A 21,588-nucleotide genomic window follows, 5' to 3' on the forward strand; every position below is an offset into this window, starting at 1 on the left:
TTCTCTAAACATGACGAGTTTTGTTTCTACCAAATAGTTCTACTTTGGTTTCATCAGACTATATGACATTCTCCCAATACTCTTCTGGATAATCCAAATGCTCTCTAGCAAACTTCATACGGGCCCGGACATGTACCGGCTTAATCAGGGGAACACGTCTAGCACTGCAGGATCTGAGTCCCTGGCGGCATAGTATGTTACTGATGGTAGCCTTTGTTATGGTGGTCCCAGCTCTATGCAGGTCATTCACTAGGTCACCCCGTGTGGTTCTGGGATTTTTGCTCACGGTTCTTGTGATCATTTTGAACCCACGGGGTGAGATCTTGTGCGGAGCCCCAGATCGAGAGAAATTATCAGTGGTCTTGTATGTCTTCCATTTTCTTATTATTGCTCCCACAGTTGATTTCATCACACCAAGCTGCTTGCCTATTGCAGATTCAGTCTTCCCACCCTGGTGCAGGGCTACAATTTTGTTTCTGGGGTCCTTCGACAGCTCTTTGGTCTTCACCATAGTGGAGTTTGGAGTGTAACTGTTTGAGGTTGTGGACAGGTGTCTTTTATACTGATAACAAGTTCAAATAGGTGCCATTACTACAGGTAATGAGTGGAGGACAGAGGAGCCTCTTAAAGAAGAAGTTACAGGTCTCTGAGAGCCAGAAATCTTGCATGTTTTTAGGTGACTACTTATTTTCCAGCATAATTTGTAAAACAAATCTTGCCAAATCAGACAAGGGGTTTGTTTGTTTTTTTTCATTTTGTCTCTCATAGTTGTGGTCTACCTATGATGTCAATTACAGGCCTCTCTCATCTTTTTAAGTGGGAGAACTTGTACAATTGTTGGCTGACTACATACTTTTTTCCCCCACTGTATATCAGTACATAGCTCGAGTCCGTCTGAGCATCCAACTGCTCGTTATGAGTACCGAGCACCCGAGCATAGTAGTGCTCGCTCATCACTAGTTACAAGTACTGAGCACCCGAGAATGGTAGTGCTCGCTCATCCCTAGTGACAAGTTCTGAGCACCCGATCATAGTAGTGCTCACTCATCACTAGTTATGAGTACTGAGCACCCGAGCATGGTAGTGCTCGCTCATCACTAGTTACGAGTACTGAGCACCCGAGCATGGTAGTGCCCGCTCATCACTAGTTACGAGTACTGAGCACCCGAGCATGGTAGTGCCCGCTCATCACTAGTTACGAGTACTGAGCACCCGAGCATGGTAGTGCTCGCTCATCACTAATAATAGGTGATTGCATTTGTAAGGAAGTAGACTGTTGATGTCACAGTCCTTTCCCCTGAAGACACCAATCACATTGCTGTATTGTCATGTGAATTGTGTCGTATGCCTTTGTAAATAATGTGGTATGTGAATTGTTATGTAATGCAAAATGTTGTATATCTTGTTTCATTATGAAGCTAATGTGATGTGATATGTAGCAATGTAACATATTGTAATGTTTTCATGTATGACATTGTGCACTGTCCTGTTAGAGTGGTTGTGTTCTGCCCAGCACATACAGTGAGCAGGGTCAGAGACAGTTAAAAGTTAGGACTAGCCCACAATGGGAGGAGTTAGCTGATAGGGAAAGAGACAGTTTCTTCAAGATAGTTAAGACATTGTGTGACTGAAACGGATGTATAGTCTGTAGGTCATCAAGGCCGCATGAAATGGGAAGCCTGTGGCAAAAGACTGCATGAGGAGACCGTATTGGAGATCCTGAGGTTATGATTAGAGATACTGAGAAGAGGACAACATCTGAGGTTAAAGACCGACATTCTAATAAAATGGCCCCAGTCAGAAGGGTCCTCAGGATGAGACATTAGCGACAATGCCCCAAACCTAAAAGGTAATGGGGCTAAGATGGACTGATTCGTGAATCTAGTTAACTTTCCCTGGTGGAATCTCCCCAAGCGTCTGAGAGAACAAGGCTCTACTCAGACACTATTGTCTACCCACTACCTCCTCCTCTACGAAGAGAAGAGATAAGGATTACAAAGCATCTGGGAGCACCAAGCTCTTCTCTGGCCATGGTGACAAACCCCCTATTTCTTCCTCTACGAGGAGAACAGACATGGAACCGCAGAAAGGGAAAGTGTTATGAATTGGACTGGATCTTGGCTGGGTTGTGCTGGGAACTCAGAGGACCAGTAAGGTCAGAAAAAATCCAGATGGAACTGCAAATATGTCTGAATATGTGTAAGACTGAAACATACTGGAAAATGTATGCCCACTATCTCATGTGTAAAATTCTTATGGAAGAACAGTTAGGTAACGTTCTTCTAACGGTTTTCTTGTTAAAATGAGTCAATATCCAGAACTGGCTGGCCAAAGCCACCAGCAACATGCACCCTACACCAGTGTGCAGCCCACACGACACAAGTCCACACTCCCAGCTGGGAACATGCTTTTCATGTAGCATGCCAGTTCATCTGGAATCATTTCCTGGTCCACAACGACCGCCCCGTGCCACTCTATACTTGGCGTCATCAGCAGAATCAAACCTTGCTGTTGGAAGATCTTAGTGTTGCAGGAAAGACTACATTACTTTGAAGACACTAAATGTTGCATGGTCGAAGATGGCGATGAGGATAGGGTCTAAGATGGTGGATGATGATGCAACTCCAAATGAGAACCCCGCCCATTGTTTTTGTGTTGGAGAAGCAAAAGAGTGCAAAGATCTGTCCACCCATTGAGAAGCTACACCCACTGAAGGGAGTGCAACTCCTGGAAATGCCAGCCCATATCGACAAGAGTCCGCCTCCGTCAGACAAAGTGGAAGGAGAAGGTCCACCCATTGCCGTTTGACAGCAAGGAATGGGCAGACCCCTGGCCGCCAAGGGATGAGTGGAACAACACCATTTTGTGGGAGAAAGTCAAAGAGGAAGGAGAGTGGCATGGCGGAGCGCAGGTCCATGATAGAGAGGGAGCTGATAATGGCTCGACAGGGTTCACAGATAGAAAGTGCATAGGTGCGCAGCATTGATGGCCCTTATGGAGGTGGGGGTATGACCTGGCAGCCTGGCAGAGAAGGTATCCCAAGTCTAATTTGGAAACTGAGGCCTACACCCCAGCGTGGGCCAGGGGCAGTGGGTGGGCCAAATGAGTGAAGGCCTTGCTGGCTCAATGGCTTGTGAGAGCCTCAAGAACCCTGTAGGAGGTCCAAACCCCAGAATAAGTCCAGAAACCATCATAGACCCCAACCCCAAAGAAAACATCGAAACTTAAGGACACTCTACGCCATCAGCAGTTTCGACCACAGTACCTAGCCCCATGCCTAAGAACACGTCAACCTCAAAGTGGTGCTCCTCATCACTTGGGCAAAATGGGTGGTGGAAATGATACTGCGGAAGAAGAAAAGGGAGAGTGGGTGCAACTGAGCCACCCCAGGTGAGGAGAGATGGTTAAACAGGTGACCAAGGCTTTGGTTTGTTATTTCAATCAGGAGAGGACCTACGGTTTCCTGATGGAGGAGAGCACCGGAGACCTGGCCTACATTAACACTAAAGGCTGCTTTTCACGCAGCGACATCGCTAGCGATATCACTGGTGAAGGCAACCGCCCCCGTCAGTTGTGCGCCACAGGCAAATCGCTGCCCGTGGCGCACAACATCGCTAGTACCCGTCACACAGACTTACCTGCCTAGCGACGTTGCTGTGGCCGGCCTGTGGAGGTCCTTTCTAAGGGGGGCGGTTCGTGCGACGTCACAGCGACATCACACGGCAGCCGTCCAATAGAAGCGGAGGGGCGGAGAGCAGTCGAAAGAAAGTGATGCCCACCTCGTTGCCGGAGGACGCAGGTAAGGTGTTGTTCCTCGTTCCTGGGGTGTCACACATAGCGATGTGTGCTGCCTCAGGAACGACGAACAACCTGTGTCCTGCAACAGCAACGATATTTGGGATTAAAACGACGTGTCAACGATCAACAATTAGGTGAGTAATTTTGATCGTTAGCGGTCGTTCGTACGTTTCACACGCAATGACGTCGCTAACGAGGCCGGATGTGCGTCACGAATTTCGTGACCCCCAACGATATCTCGTTAGCGATGTCGTTGCGTATAAAGCCCCCTTAACTCCCTCTGTCAACGACCGAGTCTGCAAGTCAACGAGTGGGTCCAGTTCATTAAGGAAGATGGACCGCGGGGGCTGGTATGCATTGGCAGTCATTCGACTGTGAGAGACGATGAATGACCTGCACTTACCACCTCAACTTCAGCGAAAGGTGATTTCACCACGGCCCTTGATACCCAAGCCCTGTTGTCTGTGAGGTTAGAATCAGCAGGGAGACGGCCCCGTGTCTCCAAGAGGCCTCTGAGGAGAGTGTGATTGCAGGACTCTTGGAGACTACAGCCCATACGGCTGAAATCTACGTGTCCCAGGGTCCTCACTCGACCATGTACATTTGGAGAGCGGAGGCCAAAAGACCTGGGTCTGAGCACAGCCGGGCAAGTACCTGTTCAAACTTGAAAACAGAGTTGGATGACTGAGGTCCTCGTTGTGCCTGTTGAAACCTTGACAGGGACAATTCCAGAGTCTTTGAATGGTCTTCAATCTGGGACTTTTTGTTGTTGGCCACAGCCAGCCAAGATTTTTTCCCCCTTCACCCAAGTTTATTTGCTCACGTTCTGCATCCTCCTGCTGAATTGAGGGACTTTGAGCCACGAGAGGGTTATACACCCTTCACCATGGTCTTTGCCCAACCAACCATGGACTTTGCCCCAACCTCATTATGGATGTTGCCCTATCTAACCCTGGACTTTGCCCCTCATGGACTGTGTTCTTATCATAAGGACTAATGTTCGAGGGAGGGGGGATGGACGACCCAATGTTCCATGACAGCTTGAAGACAAATGGAATATACTCTTAGACTGAGAGGGCTACTGTTATGTTGGCCCAAGGATGCCTTGTTAAAATGAACTTGAACTCTTTGCTTCCAGGATCCTAAACCAGTAGCATCAGGTCTATGCTGACCACAAGGGAGAAGAGGACATCACCTACCCTTTGGAAAAGAACAGAGACTGCTGTTATTAAAGTTTTGTGTGACGCTGCATTGGTGTCTTCCAGGTCATCAAATGGTCGAGAACTATTATTAAAGAAGAGAGGAACGTAAGGAGGTGGACTATTGCTGTTGCGTTCTTTTCCCTATTGTCATATGAATTGTGCCCTGCATTGCATTATTGTAAGCATAGTGGCTCAGTGGTTAACATGGCAGTCTTGCAGCACTGGGTTCCTGGGTTAAAATTCCACCAAGGACAACATCTGTAAGGAGTTTGTATGGTTTTCCCCATGTTTGTGTGGGTTTCGTCTGGGTTTTCTGGTTTTCTCCCACACTTCAAAGACATACAGATAAGGAATTTAGATTATGAGCCCCAGTGGGGACAGTGTTGCAGAATATATTGGAGCTCTATAAAAATGTAGATTCTTATTATTAATTCAAAGTGTGATATGTCTTGTTTCGTTATGAAGGTAATGGAACATGTGATGGAACATGTTTTCATGTATGTTATTGCGCACTGTCCTGTTAGTGGGGTTGAGTTCTGCCCAACATAGACACTGATCAAGGTCAGTGACAGTTAAGTATTGGGACTAGCCCACAAGGGGAGGAGTTAGCAGATAGGGAAAGAACGGTTTCTTCTAGAAAGGGAGTTCAGATCCAGTTTGTGACAGAAAGGGACGTATAGTCTGTAGGTCATCAGGACCACATGCCGTGGTGACCTATGGCAGAAGACTGAGACAGGAAACTGTATTGGAAATAGCGTATCCTGAGGTTATGATCGAGGTATTCATCAGAACACAACATTGAGGCTAGACCGACCTTCTAACAAGTGGACACCCAGTAAGAAGGATCCTAAGAACAGGACTTTAGCGACAAGGCCACAAGCCTAAAAGGTAATGGGCTGAGATGGACTGGTACATGAATTAAGTTGACTTTCCCCTGGCGGAGTCTCCCCAAGCATCCGAGACCACAAGGCTCATCTCTAGCACTATTGGCTATACCCTTACTCCCTCCTCTACGAGGACAAGAGACATGGATTCCGAAGCATCTGGGAGCACAAGGCTCTACTCTGGCCATGGTGGCATAACCTCCTACTACCTCCTCTATAAGAAGAATATAGTGGAGCCGTGGTAAAGGAAAGTGACTGTCACGGATTGGACTGTTGAGCTAGGCTGGATAGTGATGGTCACAGGACTAGTAAGAACAGAAAAAATCTAGATGGAAGAGTAAATGTGTCTGAATATACTGTGTACAACTGAAACGTGCTGGAAGATGTGTGCCCGCTTTCTCATGTATAAAGTTGTTATAGAAGAACCATTAAGTAAAGTTCTGTTTTTTTTTAATTGAACACTAGTTCTCGCTGGCTTTCATGTGAAAAAAGTCATTATCTGGTCCTGGCCAGCCAAAGCCAATGGCAACATATGTCCTACATGACACAAGTCCACACACCCAGCCAGGACCATGTCTTTCATGTAGCTTGCCTGGGTATCTGGAGTCAATCCCTCACCCACGACTACCGCCTCGCGACACCCTACACGTGCATGAATAGAAACTCTTCAGCTCCATTCATTTATTCCTCCTCTTCTTGCAGGTACTGGAGAAACAACTCAACCTCACGTCGCGATTCTACGACCGACAGCTAACTCTAGAAAGTAAGAAGGCGTCCGAGGCGCGGGACATGGCGAGGAAACTGCAGGAGCAAATTCTACTGCTACAGCAGATGATGAAGGTGATGAAGAGAGCTGGGGGTCCCACTCCAGACCTTATACAGTAGAGCGTCAGGCCGGATAACACAGACCCTAAAATGTCGTCACATTATGCCCCTGTGGTCCCCTAGGGGTTGTTTTTTCCCCTCCCTACAGCAATGCCTTATACTAGTCATCAGTTATAATTATGCCACCATTGTGCCTTCATGCATAAATACCCCTTATTGTGCCTTCTTATAATAATGCCCCTTAGGCCCTGTGCGCACTTGCCATTTTTTCCCGTGGATTTCCTGCGGTTTTGCTGCATGTTTCGCTGCATGTTATATTCATAACATCTCTGCAGTGAATCACCAGCAAAACCTATGGGAAAAAAAATGCTGTGCACACTATGCGGATTTTGACAGCTGTATGTTTTGCTACGGGATTCCCGCAGCAAAAACAATTGCATGTCACTTCTTTTCCGCACGTCGCTGCGGCATTGCACTCCATTCACTGCAATGTAATCGTGAAATCCCGCAGGGAATAACGCAGGCAGCACATTCTGTGCGGTTCATTGCGTTTTCCTGCGTTATTTCTTCCGGTATTTTGCGTTTTCGGGACATAATGTTCATCACTGTCCTGCGGTTTGCAGGGAAGTGATGTCATTATGACAGGAAGAGGAAGCGGAGCAGAGTAAACACACACAGATCACACTCACAGACATAGAACACACACATATCACGCTCACACACAGACACATGCAATACACATACAAATCAAACGGACATATAAAAAAAAAAACCACGTGCTCTCCGCCGTATTTTTACCTTCCAGCCGAGGTAAACACACAGCAGTGGCCTGCTATTCTCAGGCTGGTGAGGGCAAGGGCCATGGTTAATGCCCCCCCCCCTTCCCGCAGCCGAGAATATCAGCCCGCAGCTGCTCCGGGTCTGTCGCATCCATTATGCAGCAGTCCCGGAGTGTCCCCGGCTCTTCCAGATGCCGTGATGTGGTGGCTATCCAGGTAATAACGAGTGGACGAGCGGATCGCTGCCATTTAAGTCCAGGCTTGATCATGGCAGCGTCTATGAGACAGCTGACATGATCAACCCATAAGTAAAGTGAAAAAACACACACAACGAAAAATCCTTTATTTTAAATAAAACACAAAAGCCCGTTTCACCCCTTTATTAACCCCCCCCCCCTCCCGAAACACACAGCTCCGGCATAATCCACGTCCTGCGATGCTTGCATCCAGCCGTGACTGACACTGCACTGAATGCAGCCTCGCAGCGAGACAGCAGAGAGGTAATTACCGGTCATTTCCCATGGCCGGTAATGTGAACAACACATTACCGCTCGGGAGAAATGCAGTGATCTGTCATCTATCTATCTATCTATCAACTATCCCTCTATCTATCCCTCTATCTATCTATCCCTCTATCTATCCCTCTATCTATCTATCTATCAACTATCCCTCTATCTATATATCTATCTATCCCTCTATCTATCTATCCCTCTATCTATCTATCTCTCTATCCCTCTATCTATCTATCTATCTATCCCTCTATCTATCTATCTATCCCTCTATCTATCTATATCTATCTATCTATCTATCTATCCCTCTATCTATCTATCTATCTATCTATCTATCTATCTCTCTATCCCTCTATCTATCTATCTATCCCTCTATCTATCTATCTATCTATCTATCCTATCTATATCTATCTCTCTATCCCTCTATCTCTCTATCTAATCTATATCTATCTATATCTATCCCTCTATCTCTCTATCTAATCTATATCTATCTATATCTATCCCTCTATCTATCTATCTAATCTATATCTATCTATCTCAGAAGGAACTTTTTTTCTTTCTTTTTTTTTTCAATGTGCTTTATTGCATTGAATGCATTAAAACATCTGTACCAACCCGCGTGCGGAAAAACCGCGGCAATACCGCGAACAATACCACGGTAAAACTGCGGCATACCGCATGCGGTATTCGGGTGCAGTTTGCCGCAGTTTTTTACCGCGGGTGCGGTAATCTTTCAGACCCTGCGGAATTTTCTTAAGAAAATTCCGTTTTCCAATGCGCACAGGGCCTTATTGTGCCTCCTTATATTAATGCCCCTTATTGTGTCTCGACTTAAGGGGGCTTTACACGCTGCGACATCGCTAATGCGGAGTCGTTGGGGTCACGGAATTTGTGACGCACATCCGGCCGCATTAGCGATGTTGCTGCGTGTGACACCGATGAGCGATTTTGCATCGTTGCAAAAACGTGCAAAATCGCTCATCGGTGACATGGGGGTCCATTCTCGATTATCGTTACTGCAGCAGTAACGATGTAGTTCGTCGCTCCTGCGGCAGCACACATCGCTATGTGTGACGCCGCAGGAACGAGGAAGCTCTCCTTACCTGCGTCCCGGCCGCTATGAGGAAGGAAGGAGGTGGGCGGGATGTTACATCCCGCTCATCTCCGCCCCTCCGCTGCTATTGGGCGGCCGCTCAGTGACGTCGCTGTGACGCCGCACGGACCGCCCCCTTAGAAAGGAGGCGGTTCGCCGGTCACAGCGACGTTGCTGGGCAGGTAAGTATGTGTGACGGGTCTGGGCAATGTTGTGCGGCACGGGCAGCGATTTGCCCGTGTCGCGCAACAGATGGGGGCGGGTACCCACACTAGCGATATCGGGACCGATATCGCAGTGTGTAAAGTAGCCTTTAGAGTATAAATAAACTAATATTCACCTTCCCCATTCCCACGGCAAGTGGTGATGTGCTCCTCCTCACTACAGCCCCCAACAAGGCTTCTTACAGGCTACAGGCCGGTTGCTGCCTATGGCTGGTCTTCTATGGCCTCCAACCCAGCAGCAATCACATCTATATTACTAAACTCCCTGCCTAACCAGCCATGCATAATGTTATTCCCTTAACTCAATGTGTAAAAAAAGTATTTATAAGCTCTGCTGTTTCTATGCTAAATAGGGCCTTAGTCGATGGGGCGTTAGGTTCCCCAGACATGTCGGCCCTCTTTCCAATATTGCAATACCCCTTCTGACCAGCAGGGGCCACAAAGATCCTCTTCCTGCATTCCTCTGTTATATCACATCCATCCATTATGTTATGCCTGTGGTTAGCTGCTACCTGGTAGAGAGGAACAACATATGGGGTATTCTCGGTACTAATGCCATACACACAACTATTACCATAGATATTGCTAACCTGATATTTATTTCCGTCAATGTTGGTGGCTTCTTTAGTCCTTCTCCAGCTGTAAGTGACATTAGCTCAGCCACACGGCCTAATGAGATAAAAAAAGGTAGCATACATCCACTGACTATCAAAGGCTCCAACTGTTCTTCCCTTTTATGTTAAGCTGCGTCTCTGCCATCTCTGACTGGCTCCTCTGTATATGCACAAGCCCATTTCCAGCTAGGTCAGTGCGTGAAACCAGACGGCGGCTCCCTTTAATTCCCATTATCCCGCCATGTAATGTAGAGATGTATCATAATAAAAAATATAATAACTTTTAATTCGCATTTCCCTTTAAGGAGAAGGAGAGAGAACTGCATATAAAAAACATCTATGCCCATCGATTGCCAAGGAACCTATGGAAATACAGTGGCCTGAATGGTAACGGAGGTAGGTGTGAGTGATGAACGGTCATTGCAGATCTGTACTGTGCTCAGTACTCATAACTAGTGATGAGTGAGCACTTCCATGCTCGGGTGCTCAGTACTCGTAACCAGTGATGAGTGAGCACTACCATGCTCGGGTGCTCAGTACTCGTAACCAGTGATGAGTGAGCACTACCATGCTCGGGTGCTCAGTACTCGTAACCAGTGATGAGTGAGCACTACCATGCTCAGGTGATCAGTACTGGTAACTAGTGATGAGCGGGCACTACCATGCTCAGGTGCTGAGTACTCGTAACTAGTGATGAGCGGGCACTACCATGCTCAGGTGATCAGTACTGGTAACTAGTGATGAGCGGGCACTACCATGCTCAGGTGCTCAGTACTCGTAACTAGTGATGAGCGGGCAGTACCATGCTCAGGTGCCCTGTACTCATAACTAGTGATGAGCGAGCACTACCATGCTCAGGTGCTCTGTACTCATAACTAGTGATGAGCGAGCACTACCATGCTCAGGTGCTCTGTACTCATAACTAGTGATGAGCGAGCACTACCATGCTCGGGTGCTCTGTACTCATAACTAGTGATGAGCGGGCACTACCATGCTCGGGTGCTCAGTACTCGTAACTAGTGATGAGCGGGCACTACCATGCTCGGGTGCTCAGTACTCGTAACTAGTGATGAGCGGGCACTACCATGCTCGGGTGCTCAGTACTCATAACTAGTGATGAGCGAGCACTACCATGCTCAGGTGCTCTGTACTCATAACTAGTGATGAGCGAGCACTACCATGCTCAGGTGCTCTGTACTCATAACTAGTGATGAGCGACCACTACCATGCTCGGGTGCTCAGTACTCGTAACTAGTGATGAGTGGGCACTACCATGCTCGGGTGCTCTGTACTCATAACTAGTGATGAGCGAGCACTACCATGCTCAGGTTCTCTGTACTCATAACTAGTGATGAGCGAGCACTACCATGCTCGGGTGCTCAGTACTCGTAACTAGTGATGAGCGGGCACTACCATGCTCAGGTGCTCAGTACTCATAACTAGTTATGAGTGAGCACTACCATGCTCGGGTGCTCAGTACTCATAACTAGTGATGAGCGAGCACTACCATGCTCGGGTGCTCAGTACTTGTAACTAGTGGTGAGTGAGCACTACCATGCTCGGGTGCTCGGTACTCATAACTAATCATGAGTGAGCACTACCATGCTCGGGTGCTCAGTACTCATAATTAGTGATGAGCGGGCACTACCATGCTCAAGTGCTCAGTACTCGTAACTAGTGATAAGTGGGCACTACCATGCTCAGGTGCTCAGTACTTGTAACTAGTGATAAGTAGGCACTACCATGCTCAAGTGCTCAGTACTCGTAACTAGTGATGAGCGAGCACTACCATGATCAGGTGCTCTGTACTCGTAACTAGTGATGAGCGGGCACTACCATGCTCGGGTGCTCAGTACTCGTAACTAGTGATGAGCGGACACTACCATGCTCAGGTGCTCAGTACTCATAACTAGTGATGAGCGGGCACTACCATGCTCGGGTGCTCTGTACTCGTAACTAGTGATGAGCGGGCACTACCATGCTCGGGTGCTCTGTACTCGTAACTAGTGATGAGCGGGCACTACCATGCTCGGGTGCTCTGTACTCGTAACTAGTGATGAGCGGGCACTACCATGCTCAGGTGCTCGGTACTCGTAACTAGTGATGAGCGGGCACTACAATGCGCGTGTGCTCAGTACTCTTATCGAGCAGTTGGATGATCAGATTGGCTTGACTCGAGTACCCAACTATAGTGGAAGTCAATGGGGGACTCGAGCATTTTTCCCCAATTGACTTCCATTATAGTAGGCACACGAGTTGCACCCATCCAAGCATCCAACTGCTCATTACGAGTACTAAGCACCCGAGCATGGTAGTGCCCGGTCATTGCTAATTATAACCTATGGGGCAGCTCATATATCTGTCTTTTTAAGTGGACCGAGAGTCTGTGCAACACACACGGAGATATGTTGTCATGCACGGTCTTAGGGAAGGTCCGGCGCACGGTGATACACACAACAAACAAGGAGTTCACTACAACATATAAGGGGTGCATCGGGGACATATTAACAACAATGGGCCATGGAGTTAGGCGGGCTTTGCACGTTGCGACATCGCAAGCCGATGCTGCGATGTCGCACGCGATAGTCCCCGCCCCCGTCGCAGGTACGATATCGTGTGATAGCTGGCGTAGCGAAAATTATCGCTACGCCAGCTTCACACGCACTCACCCGCCCTGCGACCGTCGCTGTGGCCGGCGACCCGCCTCCTTCCTAAGGGGACGGGTCGTGCGGCGTCATAGCGACGTCACACGGCAGGCGGCCAATAGCAGCGGAGGGGCGGAGATGAGCAGGATGTAAACATCCTGCCCACCTCCTTCCTTCCTCATATCCTACGGAAGCCGCGGTGACGCCGGTAGGAGATGTTCCTTGCTCCTGCGGCTTCACACACAGCGATGTGTGCTACTGCAGGAACGAGGAACAACATCAGACCGTCGCGTCAGCGTAATTATGGATTACGCCGACGCTGCACCGATGATACGATTACGACGCTTTTGCGCTCGTTAATCGTATCATCTAGGCTTTACACACTACGATGTCGCATGCGATGCCGGATGTGCGTCACTTTCAATTTGACCCCACCGACATCGCACCTGCAATGTCGTAGTGTGCAAAGCCGCCTTTAGGGACAGGAATGATGGGATACCTCCTACACTCATCTGCAACTGCACCTGCCACTAATAGCAAGCCCTATACAGGTTCTGCACCTGTTGCAAAGCAGGATACTTGAAACCCTATGAAGCCCTGCGATAACCCTTGCTAGTGAGCTGGCAGGTGAGGATCACTAATCCCACCGCTGCACTAATACAAATGGAAGCACCTGAGGCCAGGAATCAGAAGCTGCTGGAAAGGAAAACTGACATTAACCCTAGAAGCACCAAAATAAAGGAAAATATGTTTAATATGAAGAGTCCCAGATGGCAAAGAGAGACTCTGGCCTAGATCCTGTCCCAAAACTCTAAATGCAGAGAGACGGCCGTGACACTTGTCCATTTTTTTTTTAGCAGCACGGATCACAAGGGCCAATACAGGTCTGTGGGTCCATGAAAAGCATGTACAGCACACGGATGGCATCGGTATATACACCGTGTGCTGTACGTGTTTAACATTGCAATCTATAGGAGATTTCTTTATCCATACTGGAAATAAAAACTGATGACAACCGATGGTAAAAAAGGACACATGAATGACCCACTGATGACACTGACCCAAAACACTGATGACTCTTGTACCATTTTTTCACTTACTTGTTTTATATTGACGTGTGAAGGGGGCCTAAGAGTAGGAAGTACAGCTCTGGAGCACTACTGCTGCTAGGGTCAGAGATCACTGACTTGTGTTATTTGGCTTTGCAGGATTGACTTTCACTAGGAGCACGCAGACTGAGGGCGAGATGATTACACCAAGACAGCCAGGTGTCCTCGAAGCTGAAGAATACATCGATCTCCAAGACAAGGTACATAACATACCACAAGCATAACTTAATGACAAAACGTTCTGCACATTTACACTAAGCTACATCTACTACGGTATATACTCTTTATTTCTTACCATTTCCAAGACATCTGCTGGCAAATTTCCCATGTATTCCTCTGGTGGTCACGTGGCTTCTGACATTTTCCTCCAATTGCGATGTCTGCTGCTGACTTCGCGTTTCTTAAATGGCCCTTTAAACCTTAGTCCATATTCCCCAAGCAATGCCCAGCTGACTCAGGACACTAGACGGATTCTCACCCTTGCTCCTTGTCTGAAAACAAACATTTATAGTTCTGGTTTGTCCAAATATTCAGTGTTTTCTTCCAATTACAAATCTGGAATTTTGTTTGCCGCCTGCCCTGACCATTCCTCCAACTTCTATCTGACTATGTATTGTTTGAGCTCCACCAGCCCTGACCTCAGCTTGTCCGACTATACTTCAGAGATGTTGCAGTGGAGTCCTGATCCCTGTACAACAATGATGGTTTTAAACAAATTGTGGCCCTGGGCAAAATTCAAAGTGGGGCCTCAGATTTTGATTCTGAAATATCATAAATATTATATAAATATATAAATAACAGCACTACGGGCAATTCAGTGCATTGAGGTGAGTTTTGACCAGTCAGTAAACGACCGCTGATCAGAAAAATGTACCAATTGGCAATCATTTACAGGTAACCTGTAATGTAAAAAAAAAATACAATTAATCTGGAGATATGAGATGAATCCGCAGGTTAATAGTGTTCTGAACCTGCCCAGCGCCTGCACTGAGAATCCCGCTGCTGGGAGGAAATTAACTGTATTCCTCTTGGCAGCGTTCTACTTCCAGTCATAGGGGAGAAACCGGTCTGTGGCCTAAAGCTAGATTAACACAGCAATAATGTCACTGTGGTTATGGAGAAAACAGGGAACAGGGGCTCCTAGACTGGCCCTCAGGCTAGAGGGGCCCTAGCTATTGCTGATGTAAGAGTTACTTCTAATGGTGAGGATGACTGAGGCGCCTTCTTGGCCCTGCTCCTGACCAGCCCTGAATTTATACCCCCAATCCCAGGGGAGGGCCAGGACAGGAGTTTGATTAAGCCCACAGAAATAGACAAACAGGGAAAACCAAAACGCTATCACACAGCACGCTCACACAAAGGTATAAGGCAATAAGAGGGAAAATAAGAGCAGGGAGGAAACAACAAGACAACGGGATAACTCCATAACAACTCCAAGCACCACACAATATAATCACTAGCAGGACTGGGGCAGAACAGCACACAGACCTATACAGCAATAGACTATAGTCGGCATGGGAAGACAGATTCCACCATCTTAAATAGGAAGCGAGAAAATGTGATAGGCTTCCAACAACATGTGATCCCAGAAGTAATCAGCAGTCTAGCAGAGGTTAACTCTTGCTAGTCTGAATATGAATGATCCCTTAGCTGAAGGTCGCCCGAGCCTGCCTGTGCACCTCAGAATCACCAGAGAAACTATAGGGTGGAGTGTCAGGATCTGTAGTGTGAACAGCGTCTGATGCAACCGTCACAATTGGTGAGTTTTGTGCAAAACTCCTAGTGACAAATTCTCAACCTGTCTTGGGGTTTCTAGCCCAGTTCAGAGGATTTACAGCTTCAATTGGCTAACAAATCAAATAGTATTGGGATACTCACGGAAAAATTTAACAAGTGAAAAACACAAATCCCTATAAAATTAATCTTTAATAATAATTATTAAAATCGCCCAGGTGTAAAAACCGCAAACGCAAGCATAAAAAGGGTAAACAATGCAGGGTGAGGGGTAGCTAGATACAAGTGATACAAGTGGGCAGAAGTCAAGAAATAATCACAGACACCGAAAAGGGCTGTGGACAATAATAGCCCTAGTAATTCTCTAGATCGGACTCCTGCCTACCAACGGAGGACCATGAGTTTTGAACCGACACCCATCTCTAGTTCAGAAAATACCATTCAATGCTTGAAAAAATCCACTCCATAATAGAATTAGAACCATGAAAAACAGGAGCTTTATAGGCAAAATAGGTATTTTTATTGAGCACAAGATTAAAAACAGCATATAATAAACACCAATTGTGAAAAAATATTAAAAGTACTATAGATGTTAATCAGGGAAGACACCCACAAGCATGTGAGAGACAGGGGTCAGGAAAAAATCACCAAGGAAAGTAATAGGTAGCCCAAACAATTATTATTATTTTTTTTTTATTATTATTTATTATTATTATTATAGCGCCATCAATTCCATGGAGCTCTACAATCAGGGATCATAACAATGGTACAGCCATTTGTGGTAGAACTGCCATTCAGACATCCACAATCAATAGAGGCACACGTTGGCTTAATAAATATTCATAATATCTTACCCATGATTACATGTACAAAACCCCTCCAACGCGCGTTTCGCGTCACATAGTGTCAGCTTCTTCAGGGCAGGTTCACGGAGGGTATGACACCCTAACTTAGCTGGGCGCCCCCGTTCCACATCAGCTAACCCTCACTCACCCTTCAATCACCCTACCATGCGCAAATAATTAAGAGCCAATAAATGACAAATCATAATCAAATGACATTCATAGGACTATTGATGCATGCTTGCCATAATAGTAATCAGGAAAATACAGTAAAAATAGTCATACCTTCCTGATCAGGGACAAATATCACCTGACACAATAGCATACAATTAATGCTTAAAGATGACAGTAACATATAAATAACTGATTACATTGATTACTAGTTCCACACATAATACATTTAAATAAGATGCATTACTGTGATCCAGCAATCCCCAAGCCCACATTACCATAAGCTGGGGCTAATGCAAAAAGATGTGCAGATAGGCCCATAACATCTAGGCACATACAATACAGCTGGCCCATAAGCAGACCCATAACCTTGTCCTGTTAAATAACTCTAAGGTGTAATCAGCCCATAGTGAAACACTTCCCTTAAGTTGGTGCAATATGCACGGCCTCACGTGTTTCCACGCCCGTTTTCGGAACATCAGGAGGCCTAGGGGAAAAGGTTCAGGTGTCATCCATGGTATTGCAGTCTTGAATTGTAACTCCATCACAGAGGCCGAAGTGGAACATAAACTACGGACCTGCGATCTGCATGTTCTGAGTGCAGCACTAAAGACTCTACACTGCGGTAGACTAAAGAGGACTGGGGGCCCTGGGCAAATGCCCAGTCTGCCCCTCATAACGCCCGCCCTGCTGTACAGGGGTGGAGAGTGAACACCAGGAGGTCTCACGGGTTATAACTTAAGCTTAGCCCAAGTGTGGCGCCCCTGAGGCTTCAGGTGCCACAGGGTATTACACCTCCTTTAAGGGGTAATATCCATCCCGAGTTAGGAGGGGGTTAACTGCCGGTGCCTTCACAAAACCACACACATAAAACAGTAAGGTGCTTTCCCACAGGGGGGTGGACTAGGGCAGACAGGGAAGTTAGCCATCACGAAGCAAGGGACTTCCCCAGTCGCTAGGACAACCAATGGGGGCAGCACCACTTGGGGTAAGGAGTAGGCGCAACCATCTCACGAGAGCGGACTTTCCCGGGCACAGCTTGGGATAACATCTCGCACAGACAACAGGAGTTGAGTGTTTCTCTTTCTTCATGGAGCCCGTGGCTTGGATATGGAGACTCAGACCAGGTTCCGGATAGTAGATGGGGGACACTTCACTAGGAAGACTTCCACGGGCACTGGCGGTGACCGCCGACTATCCGGAATCGGCTGGAGCCCATCGTGGCAAAGACTGGTACTCTGGGACAGCGCCTGAACTATCAGTGAGTAAAAGACCTGGAGCCGCAGCCCCTGTCTCTGCCTCTCCTTTACCGGTGCCCAGGGCTGCGGCGCCGACGGGGACGACCACCACCCCCGTCCGTCCTCAGTCACCTTCCTTGGGGTAACCCTGCTCCGCCTGTGGGGAGCGACACCATCCCGGCTGCGACCTTCACCATCGGCCCCGGAGAGCAGCATGGGTGGCGGCCCATCTCTGGCCGAGGACCACAGGTGGCGTCACGATCTAAAAAGACTTTCATCACTGTTACTACCACCCTCATCCTCCATACTTCCTCCCGTCCACCGCCTTTCCTCCCTCCTGTACGCCTCGGGGTCATGAAACCGAGCCAGGCCAGCCTGTGACGACGCAGAGGATCTGTGACCCCCGGCCCGGCGACGAGTCGGGTGAAACCCCCTCGACCCCAGAGTGTTACACAAGCAATTTGTAACCAAAGGAGTCCACTATTTCCACATGAGTCTCATGCTCTCATGTCACCTTTTTCATAGGATATGCAGGGATTTCTTAATCCCTTTCCTGATTTTGCTGAAAATGTTAGAGTCCTATCGTGTATTGCCCCCTCTAACATCAATGTTCACCACTCTTTTGTGATAGTTGTGGATGAGGCTCTTTATTTTCTCAGATGGTAAAGCTGCCCATTCATCTTTGCAAAAAGCCGCCAGCTCCTGTAAATTCTTGGGCTTTCTTGCATGATCTGCACGCTTGAGTTCTCCCAAGAGTCACTCATTGATATTGAAGTCAGGAGACTGAGATGGCCACTCCAGAACCTTCACTTTGTTCTGCTGTAGCCAATGACATGTCAACTTGGCCTTGTGTTTTGGATTGTTGTCATGTTGGAATGTCCAAGTACGAACATTGCGCAGCTTCCGGGCTGATGAGTGCAAATTTGCCTCCAGTATTTGCTGATAACATGCTGCATTCATCTTTCCTTCAACTTTGACCAAGTTTCCTGTGCCTTTGTAGCTCACACATCCCTACATCATCAGTGATCCACCTCCATGCTTTACAGTAGGAATGGTATTCCTTTCATCATAGGCCTTGTTGACAACTCTCCAAATGTAACATTTATGGTTGTATGTAACATTTATGGTTGTGGCCAAAAAGTTTGATTTTGGTCTCAACACTCCAAATTACCTTGTTCCAGACGTTTGGAGGTTTGCCTCTGTGCTGTTTGGCGTATTTTAGGTGAGATACTTGGTGACATTTGCGTAGTAATGGCTTTCTTCTGGCGACTCAACTATGCAGCCCATTTTTCTTCAAGTGCCTCCTTATTGTGCATCTTGAAACAGCCGAACCGCTAGTTTTCAATGACTTTTGTATTTCAGCTGATGTTATTTGTGGGTTTTATTTGCATCCTGTCATGATTCGCCTCCCTATCCACATGGCTAGGGGGCGGAGCCTTCTCTAGGGCCTCACTTCCGGCCCCTGGATGCCTTAAAAGCTGACACTTCCAGTAAACCAGCACCGGCTATAAGCTTAGCTCTGCTTTGCCTGTGATTGCTTGTCCTGTGAGTGATATCCTGATCTGTCTGTTCCTGTGGCCCCGTGCCCTTGTCTGTGTTCTGTCCCCTGGTCGTCCCTCCTGTCCTGTGTCCCCCCTCCTATTTCCCCACTCGGTTGCTTCCTCTGGTACTGACCTTAGCCTGACTTTGACTTCGCTGCTGCTCGCTCCTCCGGTCCTGCTTCTGCCCGTACGGTGTTTGACCCAGCCTGTCTGACTATTCCTCACATACCCTGCAGTTCTGCCTCTCAGCTGTGCTGATTAGGCAGTGCATGAGAACGCTGTGCATTTCCTTCCTGGTTCTCATTGCTCTGTGTAGTGTCGTCTGCTGCAGAGCTCTGGCTCCCCCTGGTGGCAGCATTACAGTATAGCCGGCCCCAATAGGCTTTATCTCCCATAGGAAAAAAAAAAAGCCATTTAATTCTTGGTAGTGGGATCCAACTTTGCAGGATAACAGACTGTAATGGATCCACTCAGTACTTTGTGCAAGCAAGTAGCAAACCTTACACAGCTGGTGCAGGATTTGGCAGCAGAGCATCGCACCCTGGTAGCTTCACACAACATTCTGCAGAGTGAGGTTTCTACTTCTGCGAAGGCCACCTCAGTGGCAGTTATCTCACAAACCGTAGGACAGCATAGTCCCACTGATGTCCAACTGACCTCCCCCGAACCCACGGTGATGCTCCCCGATAAATTCTCGGGGGAGAAAAACCTATTTCGGACATTTAGGGAGAGTTGCAGGCTTCTTTTCACTCTCCGGCCTCGGTCCTCGGGGAATGAGACCCAGCGGGTGGGGATCATCATGTCGTTACTTAGAGGGGGTCCCCAGACCTGGGCGTTTTCCCTATCCCCTTCGGCCCCGGAACGGCATTCGGTTGACCTCTTCTTTGACTCCCTCGGGGTGATATATGACGAACCAGACCGTGTACGGGTGGCTGAGGACAGGATCATGTGTCTCACTCAGGGAAACCACACTGCTGAGCTATATTGTTCTGAGTTTCAGCAGTGGTCCACTGAGGTACGGTGGAATGATTCTGCACTCAGGTGCCAATTCCGGAGAGGTCTTTCGGACTCCCTGAAAGACGCTTTGGCTCTGCACCCTCCTCCCAGCACCTTGGATGATGCGATGACGGAGGCAGTTCGTATGGACCGCAGATTACGGGAAAGAAGGGGAACCATGCGTGAGATTCTGCCCCCTCTACCTAGGGCACCTTCTTTGCCGGCTATGGAACAGATGGAAGTTGGAGCCATCAGTCCAGATGAGAAGGAGAGGAGAAGACGCCAGGATCTCAAGCTGTGCTTCTATTGTGGACACCATGGACACTGGAGGAAAGACTGCCCGGCTTGCCCCTCCGCTAAACAGTCGTCGGGAAACTTCTAAGTCTGGGTAACGGTCGAGGAGGTTGCCCAGACTATCAGGTACCTTTCCTCTCCTCCAATAAGATACTTCTGAATGTCGACCTCCGGGTCAAGGAGTCGGTCTGGTCTGCTACTGCCTTTGTTGACTGTGGGTCCGCTATGAACTTCATTGACTCTGAGGTGGTCACTGCCTTGTCGTCCGAGTTAGAGGCTGAGGTCAGGGAGGCCCAGTCCTCAGCGCCATCTTCCGCTCCAGATACTAAACTGTTTGTCCCTTTGCACCTCCGGTTACGAGTACTTCAAGAGTTCCATGAGTCCGTACTTAGTGGCCATCCTGGAGTTACAGTCACTCGCAGGGCTGTTGCTCGACTGTTTTGGTGGCCGTCTCTTCACTCAGATGTTGCTCGGTTTGTGTCTGACTGTGCTACATGTGCCCGTGCTAAGGTATGTCGTAACCGGCCGGCCGGGGAACTGGTTCCATTACCTGTTCCTGAAAGACCATGGACCCACTTGTCCATGGATTTCATTACAGACCTCCCTGTCTCAAATGGTATGACTGTGATCTGGGTGGTGGTGGATCATTTTAGTAAACAGGCACATTTTGTTCCCCTCTCCGGTCTACCTTCTGCTGCGGCCCTTGCCAACCACTTTATTGACCAGGTGGTTCGGTTACATGGGTTGCCCCTGAATATTGTGTCTGACAGGGGGGTACAATTCATTTCTTGGTTTTGGAGGGCCTTGTGCAGGCGGTTGGGAATTGAGTTGTCCTTCTCGTCCGCCTATCATCCCAAGTCCATCAGTCCAATGGGCAGATGGAAAGAACGAATCAGACCCTTGAGCAAATCCTGCGGTGCTTGGTTTCTGCTCAGCAGGAGGATTGGTGTACGTTTTTGCCCCTTGCGGAGTTTGCATTCAATAGCAGAGTCCATCAGTCTACGGGAACTTCTCCCTTCTTCTGTAATTACGGGTTTCACCCTCACTTCGGGACCTTCTCTAGAGTGGATTCGGGGTGTCCAGGGGCCGA

General features: G+C 48.0%; 1 protein-coding gene across 5 annotated transcripts in view; it reads left to right on the forward strand.

Moving 5' to 3' along the window:
- Nucleotides 1–21,588, forward strand: part of LCA5L (lebercilin LCA5 like) — a 71,489-nt gene that overhangs the window by 36,384 nt on the left and 13,517 nt on the right. For all 5 annotated transcript variants that reach the window (XM_075334969.1, XM_075334970.1, XM_075334966.1 and 2 more), the window contains exons 4-6: nt 6,587–6,724; nt 10,234–10,324; nt 13,782–13,882. In XM_075334969.1, coding sequence (XP_075191084.1) covers nt 6,587–6,724; nt 10,234–10,324; nt 13,782–13,882 — 330 coding nt within the window. The remainder of the gene's footprint in view (nt 1–6,586; nt 6,725–10,233; nt 10,325–13,781; nt 13,883–21,588) is intronic.

Source organism: Anomaloglossus baeobatrachus, chromosome 2 (genome assembly GCF_048569485.1).
Source record: "Anomaloglossus baeobatrachus isolate aAnoBae1 chromosome 2, aAnoBae1.hap1, whole genome shotgun sequence".
Taxonomy (NCBI): Eukaryota; Metazoa; Chordata; class Amphibia; order Anura; family Aromobatidae; genus Anomaloglossus; species Anomaloglossus baeobatrachus.